At 49.1% G+C, this 14,431-nt stretch overlaps 2 protein-coding genes across 2 annotated transcripts; both read left to right on the top strand.

Annotated features, from left to right (window-relative positions):
• Positions 1-5,280: 5,280 nt before the first annotated feature.
• Positions 5,281-13,678, top strand: ZSCAN26 (zinc finger and SCAN domain containing 26). The gene is made up of 8 exons (XM_019631205.1): positions 5,281-5,631; positions 5,688-5,856; positions 6,213-6,352; positions 6,445-6,845; positions 7,276-7,297; positions 8,154-8,263; positions 8,502-8,604; positions 10,522-13,678. The coding sequence occupies exons 1-8, from the start codon at positions 5,304-5,306 to the stop codon at positions 11,496-11,498; spliced, it is 2,250 nt and encodes a 749-aa protein (XP_019486750.1). The 5' UTR covers positions 5,281-5,303; the 3' UTR covers positions 11,499-13,678.
• On the top strand, positions 5,619-7,787 carry NKAPL (NFKB activating protein like). Its single transcript, XM_019631241.1, has one exon. It carries the CDS (start codon positions 6,435-6,437, stop codon positions 7,560-7,562), a length of 1,128 nt encoding a protein of 375 aa, XP_019486786.1. The 5' UTR covers positions 5,619-6,434; the 3' UTR covers positions 7,563-7,787.
• Positions 13,679-14,431: the final 753 nt, after the last annotated feature.

The following is a 14,431-nucleotide window of genomic DNA, read 5'->3' as shown; positions in this document are numbered from 1 at the left end:
AGTTCTTAACCATCGCGCCACTCAGCCGGCCCCATCTTAAATTTTTAAATAAATGTTCCAAACTCGTAGGAGATATTAATGGGATAAAATTTTTTAAACCACCCAGTATCTTAATTTTAAGTAATTTTCAATATAAGATTAAATATACTTAATTTTAGGTATTTTTAAGTATAAGGTTAAGTATGAGTATAAGGTTAAGTATAACTAATGTTAGATATTTTTAGATATAAGGTTAAGTATAATTAACCCCTGGCTGATCCCAGCTGGCTCCCCACGTGTCTGTGTTTTAATTATATGAGTGAGCAGAGTGGAATTGCAGGTCGTTTGTGATAACAGTAAACTAAGCTGGCTTGTTTGGGCACGAATAAAACAAATTTCGGCTTAAAAATGAAAAAACACCTAAGTCAGAGCGGACACAGAGTGCCCAGCGGGCGCAGGACACCATCGAGCCGCGGTCCTCCTGCCTTCCTAGAGCGGCGCTCCTACAGCCGAGCGCATGCGCAGGGTACGGGGAGCCGACTGCCGCGGGGTCCAGACCGTGCTGGGCAGCGCGGAGCTCCTCCTCCGGTTGCCAGCGGCGAGAGGTGACTGTGCTCCGGGCTCGGGAGGAACTGCGGCCCAGGGCCGGGGAGCGCCTCGTCCCCCACCGGACTTCCGCGACGGAGTGGCCGCTTCGCCGGGGTGTCCGGGACGCGAGTGTCGCTCCCGGGCCTACGAGACCGTGGAGCCGTGCATCCCGTTCACGGGGCGCCACCCCTGGCTGCATGCTTTGCATCCATTAAGCGCCATTTCAATACGTATGAAAGGTAAGCCTTAGAAGGTCACGTTTGAGCAGAAACCTGCAGGAGGTGAAAAGACCTATGTGGCTTTTGGGTGCACAGAGGCAGAAGGAAGAGCAAGTGCAAAGGCCCTCGAGCGGCGCTTGCTTGACGCGCTCCAATAGCAGGGAGACCGGAGTGGCTGGAGCAAGGCGGAGCTCGTCCAGACGATCCCGCAGGGACTGGGGGCCGGGGGGCGCTGTAGATAAGTGCCCATTGTGTCGTGTTAGGAATTTGGTCATTTCTTGGTGTGCAGGTTTTTGGAGGATTTTGAGCAGAGGAAAAGCATCTGATTGATGTTTTAAAGCATCTGTAGCTGAGACCCGCGATGAGAATAGACTGTAGAGGGGCAAGAATGTAACCAGGGAAGCTTCAAAGTTGGGTAATTGCCTGTAATTCCGGTAGGAGATAAGGATATCTTGTCTAAGTATTATGGGAGAAGTGGTTAGTGGTGGTCAGATTGATGATCTACTTTGAAGGTAGAGTCAACAGGATTTGCTATTGGATCAGACGTGGGTTGTGAGAGTAAGAGAGAACGCAAAGATAAACGTAAGGTTTTCGGCCTGTGGCTGCAAGAGATAATGGAGGAAAGTTCTGAGGTTCAGCTTTGGGACCTTGAGTAAGTTATTTAACTCTCAATGTCTCCGTTTCCTTTTCTGTACAATGAAGTTAGTAATAGTGTCTTCTTGATAGGGCTGCATTAGTGAGTCGAAGCATATAGAACAGTCGTGCTGGCTTGTTTTATTAAGTGGAGACATGAAGACTAAATGGGCATTAATTAGAAGAAAATTGGAAGGTCGAAGATGTTCTGGGCAGAAGGAGTAAGATGTGGAAGGATCCAGGAGCAGGAAAGAGTATTGCAAGTTAGAGGGGCTGAAAGTTTATTAGATAATAAGAAAAATTTAAACCATATTAAATGTTTTGAACTTGATCCTAAGGGTAACAATGAGCCATTAAATGCAATATGCAAAGCAAAGACATAATCATATTTCCTCTTTATAAAGATCACTGCTGCAGTGTGAAAAATAGATTGGTGAGTAACAAAGACCAGCCGCAACAGTCTCGATAGGAGAACAGTCTCGATAGGAGAACATGGTGGCAAAGAGGACCAAGAGAAGTGGATGGTTTGAGAGATACTTAGGTGGAATCAATAGAACTTGATCGATCTGATACATGAGATATGAAAGGAGGCTGGACGGGTCATGTTTTCAAGTTATTTATGATATACTGTGTTTGACATATTTCATCACATCACAGAAACGAGCCACGGCTAATTGTACACTATATGCCTCTATTGCTCAGGGCTTTCCACAGAAGCAGAACCAGTAGGCAGTATGTAGATACACGTAGATAGAGATTCATCATAAGGAATTGGCTCGCGCAGTTCTGAAGGCTGGCAAATCCCAAGAGCTGCAGAGTGGACAGCAAGGTGGAGGCCCAAGAGAGCTGATGCTTTAGCTCCAGTCTGAATCCAAAGACCTGAGAACCAGGAGGTTCGATGGTGTAGTTATAGTCGGAATGCCAGCAGGTTCAAGACCCAGGAAGAGCTGATGTTTTAAATCAAGTCCAAAGGCAGGAAGAAAGCTGATGTCTCAGTTTGAAGCCTGTCCGGCAGGAAGAATTCTCTCTTAGTTGGGGGAAAGTCAGACTTTTTGTTCTGTTCAGACCTTCAACTGATTGAATAAAGGTCACCCACATTGGGGAGAGCCATCTGATTTACTCAATTTACTGATTTAAATGTTAATCTCATGCAGAAACACCCTCACAGAGACACCTAGAATAATGTTGGACCAAATATCTGGGCACCCCATGGCCAGTCAAGTTCTCAGATAAAATTAACTGCCCCAATATTAAACTTTTATTTCTGGCTAATAATATCACTTTCTTGCCCCTCCTCACTTCCATTAAGAATAGTAGGATTTGGCTTTTTAAATTTTAAGTCCATTTTTGACAAAGAAAATTATACATCAGCTGGGAGTGTTATTATGTACACACCCAGGAAAATCTAACGGCAAGCTGTGTTTGGAGCTCAGCCAGGCGCAGCCACTAACTGAGTGAGACCCCGTCCCGATGCATGTTGATTCAAAGCCAAGTGTCAGCTGTCGGAAGGTGCTATTCCACTGATCTTTAGAGTCACTCAGAATCAAGAGTGATGAGTCCCCACATCTCAAAGGCTTGCTCCAAAGGATGCTGGTGGAATTTTCTGAGTTGACTTTTGACATGTGGGATTTGAGAGGCTTCTGTGAGGTATCCGGGTACCAGATGGACAGAAGGAAATATGGATGTGGTGTCACCCTTGAGGTGTCTGTGCAGTAAGGAAATTATCGACATAAAAGTAGTAATTAAGTTACAAACATACCTGGCCTCTACATGACCCCTTCCTAGTTTCTGCCCTGTTCCTCGCCTTCTATTCGGTGTTTTTGTTTTTTGAAAAGGTAATTTTTCTCATTCTTTTCTTGTTCTCATTTTCCTATGGCAGGCTGACTGTTCTCCCTATGTCAGTAACAAAATTGCCTTCACAGAAGTCACATTGACCTCTGTGTTATTTTAATTAAGTGCATACACATGACAGGTTTTAGATTAATCTGCCATCCTATAGCATTTCACACTCTTGAGTACTGCCTCTTTCTGAATTTGCACTGCTTACAATTATTATCTCATTTACCTTAAAACATCTCTGTGAATTAGGTGTTATTTGCACCTTACAAATGAGTAAACTAGGTTCCGAGAGGATAAGTAACTTGTCCCGGGGCATGCTGCTTGTATGTGACAGGGCTGGATGGCAACCCAGGCTTGTCTGAGGTGCAGGCCCTTCCCACCAACCACTCCACATTTTCAGGAGTCGCTCTCCTAGGCCTTCAGGATACTGCTTGCACTGTCTTCTCTCTGCTCTTCCGTACGTGAAGGTGTCTCCCGCCTCCACGCCACATAACCAGCTATGGGACTGCCTGTGTATGCCAGGCTGTCGTACAGCTCCGACTTCTCACTGTTGGCAAAACCCTTGTCCTGTTTTTTGGTCTGCCTCACTTTCATTTGTCTTTTAAGACTCAGAAGGACTGGCCTTTAGGAAGCTTTTCCTGACCTGCTTGTGGGAGTGGGTGTCTCAGCACGGTGCCCAGCTAATGCCCAGTGTGTTGGACTGTCACTGCTCCTTCATCTGGACTTCCTGCGAAGCAGAGCTGTGGAGGCTGGCAAGCTGTTCTGACCTGTGCCTGGCGCACAGCGGACAGTCAGAAAGGAGACGACTGAACGCCGAGCGTCCTTAGCAGTGCAGACAGTGCTCTCAGTGAACATAGCAGTCTTGCTTGTCCTGTATCTTTCCCTCCACACTGTGAGAATTTTCAAATCTCTAGACCAGTTGAAAGGATAGTCCAGTTAATACTCTGTCCCCTCATGTAGTAGCAGTTAATTAACTTCCTGCTGTGTGTGTGCTTTCTCTCTTCACAGCCCCCTCACACACACACACAGTCACACACTTTTTCTTCTGGAAATATTTGAAAATAAGTTTTAGCAGCGCCTGCTGAGAATAAGGACATTCTCCTAGGTGACCACAGACGTCTTCTCTAAAGGGCCTGGTACTGAATGTTTTCAGAACGTGCAGGTGACACAATCTCCATGGCAACCACTCAGTCCTGCCAGGGTGTGCAAAGCAGGTGTCACGAGACCTATGGCAGCGGTGTGGCTGTGTTCCAGCAAAGCCCTGCACACAGAACAGGCTTGGGGCTCTGGTCAGCTGGGCCACAGTTTGCCTGCATATCATTCATGTTTACATTTCTGAATTCTTCAAGACAAATTTGTATCTTTTGTAACTCGAGCCAATTTTACGCATTGCATCTTGCTGTGCTGCTTTAATCTAGAACTACCTTCCCCACACCTTTTGTTTTTCGTGAAATTGACTGTTTTGAAGAATGCTTGCCTGTTGTAGCTGAGCTGTATTCTGAATTTATTTGGAAGTTTCCACGTTAGAGTCATGTGAAACACTTTTAGTAAAGATGCTTCATAGGTGTGAAGGCACAAGGTCAGTTGTCCAGCCACTGGGTTGCTGGGTTTGGTCACTGGGTGAAGTTTGTGATATCGCCTTTTTCCTCTTGTAATTGATAAGCAGTGAGTCGGGGATCCGTGGAGACTGTGAATGTCCTTCCCCCCACTGCTGTCCCCAGCAGCTATGCCCACTTGTGGCCCCTGATTGAATCAGTTATTTCATCATGGGTTACAACATGAGGGTGTCTCAGGTCTGTTATTCGCGCTGTGTTGGCTGGCGGGGTCATGTGGAACAGTTTTCTCATTTTATATGTGTGCTCCTTTCTTAGGCATGGTTGTGTGCTCCTTTCTTAGGCATGGTTGTTCTGGAGAGGGAAAAATGGAGAGTGATTCTGGGACATGTACACCCCCAGCGAAGGGGTGTTGCTGTTGTGACTGTTGTAGCTGCTGCTACGACTGCATCTGTGATTCTTGCTCTTCCATGTCCAGGAGTGCCCCTGAGGGATGGCCACAGTGCTGGGAACGGCGCCCTCCCTGGCCCCTCTGAATCTGAAGAAGGAGGGGCTTCAGGTAGTGAAGCAGGATCACTGCTCTGCTTGGGGACAAGCCCTTGAGCAAAGAAGCGGCACGGGCCTTGGACAGGAGCCGTGGCGTGAGCAGTTCCGGCAGCTGCGCTATGAGGAGTCCCGGGGGCCCCGCGAGGCGCTGGGCCGGCTGCGCCAGCTCTGCCGGCTGTGGCTGCGGCCCGAGACGCACAGCAAGGAGCAGATGCTGGAGCTGCTGGTGCTGGAGCAGTTCCTGAGCATCCTGCCCGGGNTCTGTCGCCATCCGGGTGGGGCGCAGTCGGGCCCAGGACACTGGGCGCAGCAGCGCCGGGTTCTCCTGCAGCCGTGCCCCCAACGCCTCCTCGGCGTCCCACCCTGAACCTCAGGCGTCGAGCTGGTGATGACAAACGCCCAGAGACGCCGGTGGCGGCTCAGGAGACCTCGGTGGCAATGCCGCCTCCCGGGCTCTCTAGGACCCTCGTCTCGGTGGTTGTCCCCGAGTTAACCCATCAGTGACCGTGCCCCCACCGCCACTCCTGGGAGGCAGTCGGGGAAGAGAATGACAGGCTCTGTGTCATTAGAAATCCTCTGTGCGGTCCGGCTGTGGTCCCCAACGCCCTGAGGTAAGCTTGACGCAGACAGCTGGCATCAAATCCACAAACTCGGAAGAAAGTGGAGATTCCTCAGAGGCCTTAGAGCTCGGCCAGAAGCACCTTCCTTTTCTCTGGAAACATCCAAGGAGCCGGGAGTGCGCGGACAGCGGAGCGATTCGGGGTGCGCATCCCCCCCTCCCCCTTCATGTTCCCACGGCGCTCAGGCGGCGGAGCTCACTCCCTACGCCCAGGCGCAGCCACGCCCCTTTTCCCAGTCGGGACGAAAAGCCTCCAACAGCCTCCGCCGGCGCCTCACGGCCCACGCGGATGGAGCGTCGCTTGGCAACCGGCCGGAAGCGGAAGTTGTGCCGGCCACCGGATGCGGAAGTCGTGCCGGCCAGCGGCAAGCGCCTGCGTGAGCGGGAATCGTCCTCGCCCGCGTTCTCCGGGGTGACCGTCCCAAGTCGCCCGTGTGGTCACCCGCGAAAGCGCGGCTCATGGCGCCAGCGTCCCGGTCCCGGTCCCCCGAGGACACGCCGTGCTCTCGGAGGCGGCGACGCCCCTCGTCCAGGAGCGGCCGGTCCCGCTCTCACTCGCGCGGCCGCGAGGGCCCCGGGCGTCCGTGGGGCGGGGCGGGCGCCGGCGCTTCTTACCGACTCAGTCGCTCCGCGGAGCGGCCCGGGCCCCGCAGCTCCGCTCTCTTGTCTTCCACCCACCACGACCGTCACCAGCGGGGTGCGGGCGACCGGCGGCGGGCGGAGGAGGGCGAGAGGGCGCGGGAGGAGCGCCGTCGGCAGAGGCGGCTGAAGGAGCGAGCGAGGGTCGCGGAGACGGGCGCCCCCGAGGTGTGGGGGCTGTCGCCCACGTGTCCTGAGCCGGATCCTGACACCACCGTGGACGATGAAGAGGTAAAATCTCAGAAGGTCGGCAATTCAGATTCCAGCCCCGAAGGAAAAAAGAAAAAGGAAACCAGTCGTTCAAAGAACAAAAAAAAGAAAAAGTCCAAAAGAAAATACAGGAAGTATGCTGATAATAGCGGCGGGGATTCAGACGCTGACGCTAATTCTAGCTCTGATGATGAGGAAAAGAGAGCAAAAAAAGCCAAGAAGAAAGAGAAGAAAAAGAAACACAGAGAGAAAAAAAACAAGAAAAAGAATAAGACTAAAAAAGAACCCAGTGGCTCAAGCTGTAAGGATTCAGAAGGGGAGTCGTGGGAAGATCTCTGCATTGCGCGCTCGAAGGTCGCAGGCACCGTGGACCTAATCGGCCCAGAAGCACCCGTCATCCACACCTCTCAAGATGAGCAACCTTTGAACTATGGCCATGCTCTGCTCCCAGGTGAAGGCGCAGCTATGGCTGAGTATGTAAAAGCTGGAAAACGTATCCCACGAAGAGGTGAAATTGGGCTGACAAGTGAAGAGATCGCTTCGTTTGAATGCTCAGGTTATGTCATGAGCGGTAGCCGGCATCGCAGAATGGAGGCTGTGCGACTGCGTAAAGAGAACCAGATCTACAGTGCCGATGAGAAGAGAGCCCTTGCGTCCTTCAACCAAGAGGAGAGACGGAACAGAGAGAATAAGATTCTAGCCAGTTTCCGGGAAATGGTGTACAGAAAGAAAAAATGACAAATATGGACTTTTGTTCTACAGCAGGACTTGGACCAGCAACAACTGTATATGACCAAAATAGTATTAAAAGGCTTTATGGTGTTATTCTACCTACTATGTTAGTAAACCCTTAAGGAAAAAGCTGCTTTTTTTGAGGTGTCTTTAGCAATTCATTTTTTATTTCTAACAGAAAGTAACATGTGTAAATGGTTTGTTTGTTTTTTAAAGATTTTTATTGGGGAATTGGGGGGATGGGAACAGTGCTGGGAGATTGGGGAAGGGGAACAGACAAGTTGCTGTCGTTTTGTTCTTCAATCTAGTTGTGGAGGACGTTGCTTTACTTGCCCAAGTTGGCACCATCATTGCACTCTTCCCTGGAGAGGCATTTAGTCGCCGGCTTCTGGACGGCCGCTCACACTGGCTGCTGGCTACACACGGTAGCCCATGGCAATTCACTGCAGCAGGGGCTGCAGCCTACGCCATCGCCAGCAACTCACGGCAGCCCAGCTCCAGGTTGAGCTGTTGTTCAGCATCTTAGCTGTGGAGGGCAGTGTTCACTGGCCCTCATATGTGGGATCCAAACCGGGGCCCTCTGGCATCCCAAGCGAGTTCTTAACCATCGCGCCACTCGNGCGGTGGCCGCGTTGGAGAACATGGAGGCCGACACCGGGGACGCGGGACAGCAGGTGGGGCTGTGCTGTTTTGCAGAAAAGCAGGAAGTGAGCGGTGGCATGAGCCATAATGGGCCAGGAGTGGCTGAGCTCTGCTCCCATCTCCATCGGCTCTTTCTTGTGTGTATCTTCCCTTCCCTTCTCTCTGCCGCAGGGAGACTGCATGCTTCCCACGTCCCTCTGCCTTTGTCCCTCTGGGCTTCCCCTTCGCCCTTTTTTCTAACACTGAAGTGTTTGTCTCACCAGCAGTTCTCTCCTAAACCCACATGTACCTGATTGTCCCCAGGACCCGGACCGGTCTAAGGAGCAGGACACCGACCCTCTGCGAGCCACGCCCGTGCAGCAGGTCCCACCCCCATGTGAGGCTCCAGCGCCTGCAGAGGACAAGGGTAAGGACGCAGCTGCACCTTCCGGCCTACATGCTGCCCTGCTCGCTCCTGGCACTTTGCTCAGAGGCAGATTTAGTGAGGTGTCTTTACACGCTGTAATTTTCCTCTCTGTAAGTGTGTTTTCACAGACACGAGACAGTTACACTCGTGTGCTCACCACCACAATGAAGGCAGAAAAGATTTCTGTCACCCCAAACATTTCCCTTGGACCCTATCCTTGTTTGTTGGTTGTGCAGGCAAACCGGGGCCTTCTCCTGTGTGGCTCCTCACCCCGTTATGTAGGGTGAAGATAAAGAGTGCTAGTCCCTCACCCAAGGCAGAGAATTCCAGTACCTGCTTCATTGCTTATTTTGTCTTCTGCCTTCAAGTTATTGTACATGGCTGCTGTCCTTGACTTCCACATGCCACCTGGATTGTTGTTTTCTTTGACACTGCAATTTCTCTTTCTGATCTCTGTCCTTCTCATTCTTCTTTCTCTCTTTCCAGTCTGATAGAAGCCCTACTCTCTTTTTTTGTTTGTTTGTGTTAATGCATGTCATCTTGGTGCCTTCGTTGTGTTCATTTTCCATCATTAAAAAACAGACTCGTGAGTGTTGCTCCCTCCTTAAAACCCTGAGTAATGTTACTTTCAGCTGTTTTTTTTTGTTTGTTTTTTTTGATGTTTCAAACATTCTATAATAAAAAGTAAAATTAAGAAGAAAACACCACTTTCAGTGACTCTTAATAGCCATTAACAAAGGCCTCCCAGGTCATATTCTGTCATCTGCTGACCTTACAGCCTCATGTCCACTAACGTAACCAACTTGTTCTGGTTTGCTTGTGACCTTTAGCAGTAACAATTCCACGTCCTGGAAAACACCTATTGCCAGAGCAGTTGGGACAGTCAGTCACCCTTTTTACCACCTGCTCACATGTCCCCATCATACCCGCCCCCATCCCCGTCTCCCATCTGCTCCTGGCACTTCTCTCTCTGAGCCTCCCTGCCTTAGTTCTTCTGTCTGGAATTTTTCTTCCTCACCCTCCCTGACTGACTGTGATGGACCCTTGAGGACCCAGCTTAGTTGCCACCTTCTCTTACTCCCCTAAGTCCTCCAGGCCTGGGTCCGGCTCCCCACCTGTGTTCCTTACCACGTTGTATTACAGCTGCTGGTTAACGTCTCTGTGTCTCCTGACAGACAAAAGGGCAGGGCCTTTGTTTTGTTTCCAGAGTCTGTTAACAGCTCCTGGCCTGGAGTCATTCCCATAAATGCCTTCTTGTCAAATGGCTAATTTTGATCCTAAGGCCTTCCTTTAGGAACAATCTACTTCCCCATTCAATTTTGCAGTCAGCCTCAAAGGTCCCCTTCTTCTGGAAGGCTTAAGGTTTAATTTACCTTTCTACGATTACACAGCTCATCATTGATAAAACTGGCACCATTGATAAAACAAATTTCTTTGTTTTCAGTTAAAGTGCCTTTCTTATTGTCCCCAGGGCCCTCAATTGACCTAGCTTTTGTTTTTTTGTTTTTTTTAGAGGGCAGTGTCACTGGCCCTCATATATGGGATCCGAACCCCGGCCCTCTGGCATCCTAAGCCAGCTCCCAACCAACGCGCCACTCAGCCGGCCCCTGACCTAGCTTTTTAATGTTCCATGTGTGTGTGTGTGTGTGTGTGTGTGTGTGTGTGTGTGTGTGACATGATAAAATTCAAACCATGTAAAATAAGCCATCACCCACCACAATCCCCCACCCTTCCAAAGGTGGCCACTGCTAACAGTTTCTTGTGTGTCACCCCCTACGTGTTCTAATCAAACAGAAGCACCCGCAATATTTCCACTTTGTACATATGTCTCCATTTAAAATTTGTCCTCCTAACTGCAGATGTCTTTCCCCAAGCACCCACAACCATGTAATTGGTGGCATATGTTTACCGTTTCAGGTGAGGCAGCAAGGAGTGAGAGAGGGAGGCTGGTTGTAGAGACAGGCTGTTGTGGAGTGGAATCACCTGCAAAAATACCAGAGCCCACAGAGACTCGCTATGAAGACTCTGACTTGGAAAGGCAGCAGGCCAAGGCCACGGCCAAGGCGACAACTGACTGTAAGTGCTCAGCACATGGGGATGGAGTCATCCAGCACTCGGACCCAACTAAACACGACGATGCTCACATGGGAGGAAAGCTCTATGACTCTGAAGTGTGTCAGAGCACCAGTCGCACTGGACGTCAGAAAGTCCTCTCTAGAGAGAAAGGCCATCAGTGTCATGAGTGTGGGAAAGCCTTTCAGAGAAGTTCACACCTTGTCAGACACGAGAAGACCCATCGTGGTGAGAAGCCCTATCAGTGCAAGGAGTGCGCCAAAGTGTTCAGCCAGAACGCAGGCCTGTTGGAGCATCTCAGAATCCACACTGGGGAGAGGCCTTTTCTGTGCATCCACTGTGGGAAGAGCTTCAGGCGCAGCTCCCACCTTAACCGACACCAGCGGATTCACAGTCAGGAGGAGCCCCAGCAGTGCGAGGAGTGTGGAAAAACCTTCAGTCAGGCCCTGCTCCTCACCCACCATCAGAGGACCCACAGCCGCTCCCGAAGCCACCAGTGTGCTGAGTGTGGGAAAGCCTTCAGTTTGACCTCAGACCTGATTCGACACCACAGGATCCACACTGGAGAGAAACCCTTCAGGTGTCACGTGTGCCAGAAAGCCTTCCGACTAAACTCTCACCTTGCCCAGCACGTGCGGATCCACAATGAAGAAAAGCCCTATGAGTGCAGCGAGTGCGGAGAAGCCTTCAGGCAGAGGTCAGGCCTTTTTCAGCATCAGCGATACCGCCACAAAGACAAAGCGCTTGCTGAGACACCCTGTCCCTGTGGAACATCGCAGTCCGTTAAACAGCACACGACACTGCAGGAGAAGCCACGCTAGCCAACTCTGGCCTTAGAGGCTTCTTGGCCGGTGTGGAGGCCATCTGCCCGCCTCTCCACTTTGTTTTCCTTGAAGTCAGTTTGGGGTCACAATAATTTGACCCTAGGTAGTACTGTGGGCTCAGAGTGGAACAGCAGCCCTTACTGCAGGACTTCTCAGAGCCTTTAACACAGCGAAGGCATGATGCTGCACCTCCAAGTAGTAGACAGCCTCGTGACTGAGGGGGGGCTTTAAGGACAGCATTGAATTAAGGGTCCACAGATTTACAGGCTTAAGCCAAACAAGAGCAGGTAGATATTTTTTCAGATGCTGCAACAGACACCTATACAGTGAAACTAATAATGTTTGGAAATATGCCATACTCAAAGGTGTCTTACAGTGCAGGTTAATGGCGACCACTTCCCCAAACCGACCAGCAGAAGCCTTTGGGAAGGCAAAGATAATCTAATCTTACCATTTCCCACCCTCATCCCTGCCACAATACCTCATTGATTTAAGTTAGCAATACAGGTTTTATTTACACTAGAGAAGCGATTTCATTTGAATCAATCCAGGAAGCTGCTGTCTTATCTGACAACTCCAGAGCCAGTATGGTGACTGCTGCATAGGCACGAGTCAGTAAATGTCTGGAGGGAGGATTTGGACTTTTTTTCTTTAATACTGGTGATGCAGTTTTAAATGTTGCTTGTTCTGCAGTTCTTTGAAAGTCAGACAATAAAATCGGCTTGGAGGAGACGATCGTTGTATTATGAATACCAAATGTCATCGTAGTGATGAAGAATACGAGGCCAGGAGACTCCGCTTCCAAACCCGTCACCTGGGTGGTGAACATCCCTGATTGGTGGTAGCTGCTTAGCATTCTGCTGTCTGGAAAAGGCTTCTCAGTCAGCCATAGGAGTGGGGAGATAGTGAACCATCGTGGCTTGCTAAGGGTTTGGTTTGGCTACATGTGGTTTAAAAACAAAAAGAGCAGGAGTGACTTCATAAAAGTTTGTTTTTCTCTGAAATAGACAATGCCGGAGACGAGCTGTCCAGGACTGGTAAGGTGGTTCAGTGACATCAGTAGGGGCTCTGGCCTCTGCTCCTGCCATCCTAGTGCCCGCCTTTAGTCCTTAAGGTCATCACATGATCCTCGATGGCTGCACAAGCTCCAGCCATCACATGCCAAACGTGGACAAAAGGAAGCTCCTCCCAATTCTGCCAGCTCTCTGAGCAGCCTTCCCACAAACCGCTTCAGCACGATGTCAGAGGCCAACAGTTAGGAAAGGGAGGCTGGAAAGTGTATCTTACTCTGGGTTGCAGCGTGCCTGCTGAAAATTAGGCTTCTGTCACTAAGAGTAAAGGAGAGAATGAACGCCCGAGTAGACACCAGTTTTTTATCCACTTCCTATTCCTTCTCTCACACACACACACACACACACACACACACACACTCTGATCTGACAGTGCACGCCAACCAGAAGCCACAGTTAATACCATTTTCTGTAGGAAAAGCAGCTGTAACTTTTTGAGAAATAAAAGAATTTCATGGAATGTCAGTCATAGTCCACTGCTTAGGAAGCCATAAAGCTATGTATCTTCTGCCTTTATGAGTACAATTAAGTTGATATCAGGGATTTTCCTTAAAATGTTTTGAGGGCTTTGCTGAGTTCAGTATCTAAACATTTAGCTCCATGTCATAGTTTAAACCTATCTGTTTCTGTTCAGTTTAAGAAGGAAAGAACATAGAATATCTTTATTCTCATTAAAAAGTAATGACAAGATTCCAAGTATGAAGGTGTGTGTGTGTATACAGAACAAAATGCAAATGTTATCACAGATCTCAATAAAGGTTTTGCTTGCAATGTAAGACATCCTAGACACTCTGAAAGTTAAGTTAAAAGTCTATTCAGAGGGCAGGAGCACAGTGAGGATGAACTGTGTTGCAGCAATAACTTCTGGTCAGGCATTTCTGTTTGAGTAGTATCCTGAAACATCGAAGTACAGCGTGGAAGGGGAAGTCTGTCTCTATTTCCCACTTACTCTCCTGTTTAAAAAAACTGATAAACTTATTACTACATAACGCAATTATAAAAGTAGTGTGGAAAAACCACCCTAATTTCCACATGTCAGAAATAACCACTGGTTGTGTGTGTGTGTGTCTCTGCATGTATATATATAAACACTAAATTGTGATCATTTGGCATTGATAATTTTGTTTACTGCTCAATTTTAATGTTATTTCCATGTTATAATATCTTCATAAATTTTATTTTTTTTTAAGATTTTATCAGGGAATTGGGGTAGGGGAACAGAGAAGTTGCTGCCCTTTGTTCTTCAGTCTAGTTGTGGAGGACGTCGCTTCACTGGCCAATGTTGGTATTATTATTGCGCTCTTCCTGGGTGAGGTAGTTACTCGCCGGCCATTAGACGGTGGCTCACAGCAGCTCATGCTAACTGCCGGCCCCTCACGGTACCTAACGGCAGCCCACTGCAGCAGGGGCTGCAGCCTATGCTGTTGCCGGTGACTCACAGCAGCCCAGCTCCAGGTCGAGCTGTTGTTCACCATCTTAGCTGTAGAGGGCGCAGCGGCACTGGCCCTCATGTGGGATCCGAACCGGGGCTCTACTGCTCAGAGCTGGCGTCCCAAGCCAACTCTTAACCAATGTGCTACTTGGCCGGCCTGTATCTTCATAAATTCTTATTATCTCATGCTTTTGATAGAAATTCTTATACATTGTAAAATTTTTGAAAAATATAAAGAAAACAAATCATCCTCTCTCATATTCCAAATATAACCTCTTAATAATGTATTTTAAGAGACCTTTTGGGCATAGAAACACTTTACTTTTCTCCCTGGACTTTAATGTATAATGGTATAATGAACAGTTTTCACTTGTAACAGAAGGGACAATCAATTTACCTATCTGCCCACTCCATTCTTGCTCAGTCCT

The sequence above is a fragment of the Hipposideros armiger genome, unplaced genomic scaffold (genome assembly GCF_001890085.2).
Source record: "Hipposideros armiger isolate ML-2016 unplaced genomic scaffold, ASM189008v1 scaffold_988, whole genome shotgun sequence".
Lineage (NCBI taxonomy): Eukaryota > Metazoa > Chordata > Mammalia > Chiroptera > Hipposideridae > Hipposideros > Hipposideros armiger.
This window is presented reverse-complemented; position numbering and strand designations above follow the sequence as displayed.

Coding starts and splice junctions, on each gene's coding strand:
- NKAPL (XM_019631241.1), top strand. CDS start 6,435: ATGGCGCCAGCGTCCCGGTCCCGGTCCCCCGAGGACACGCCGTGCTCT.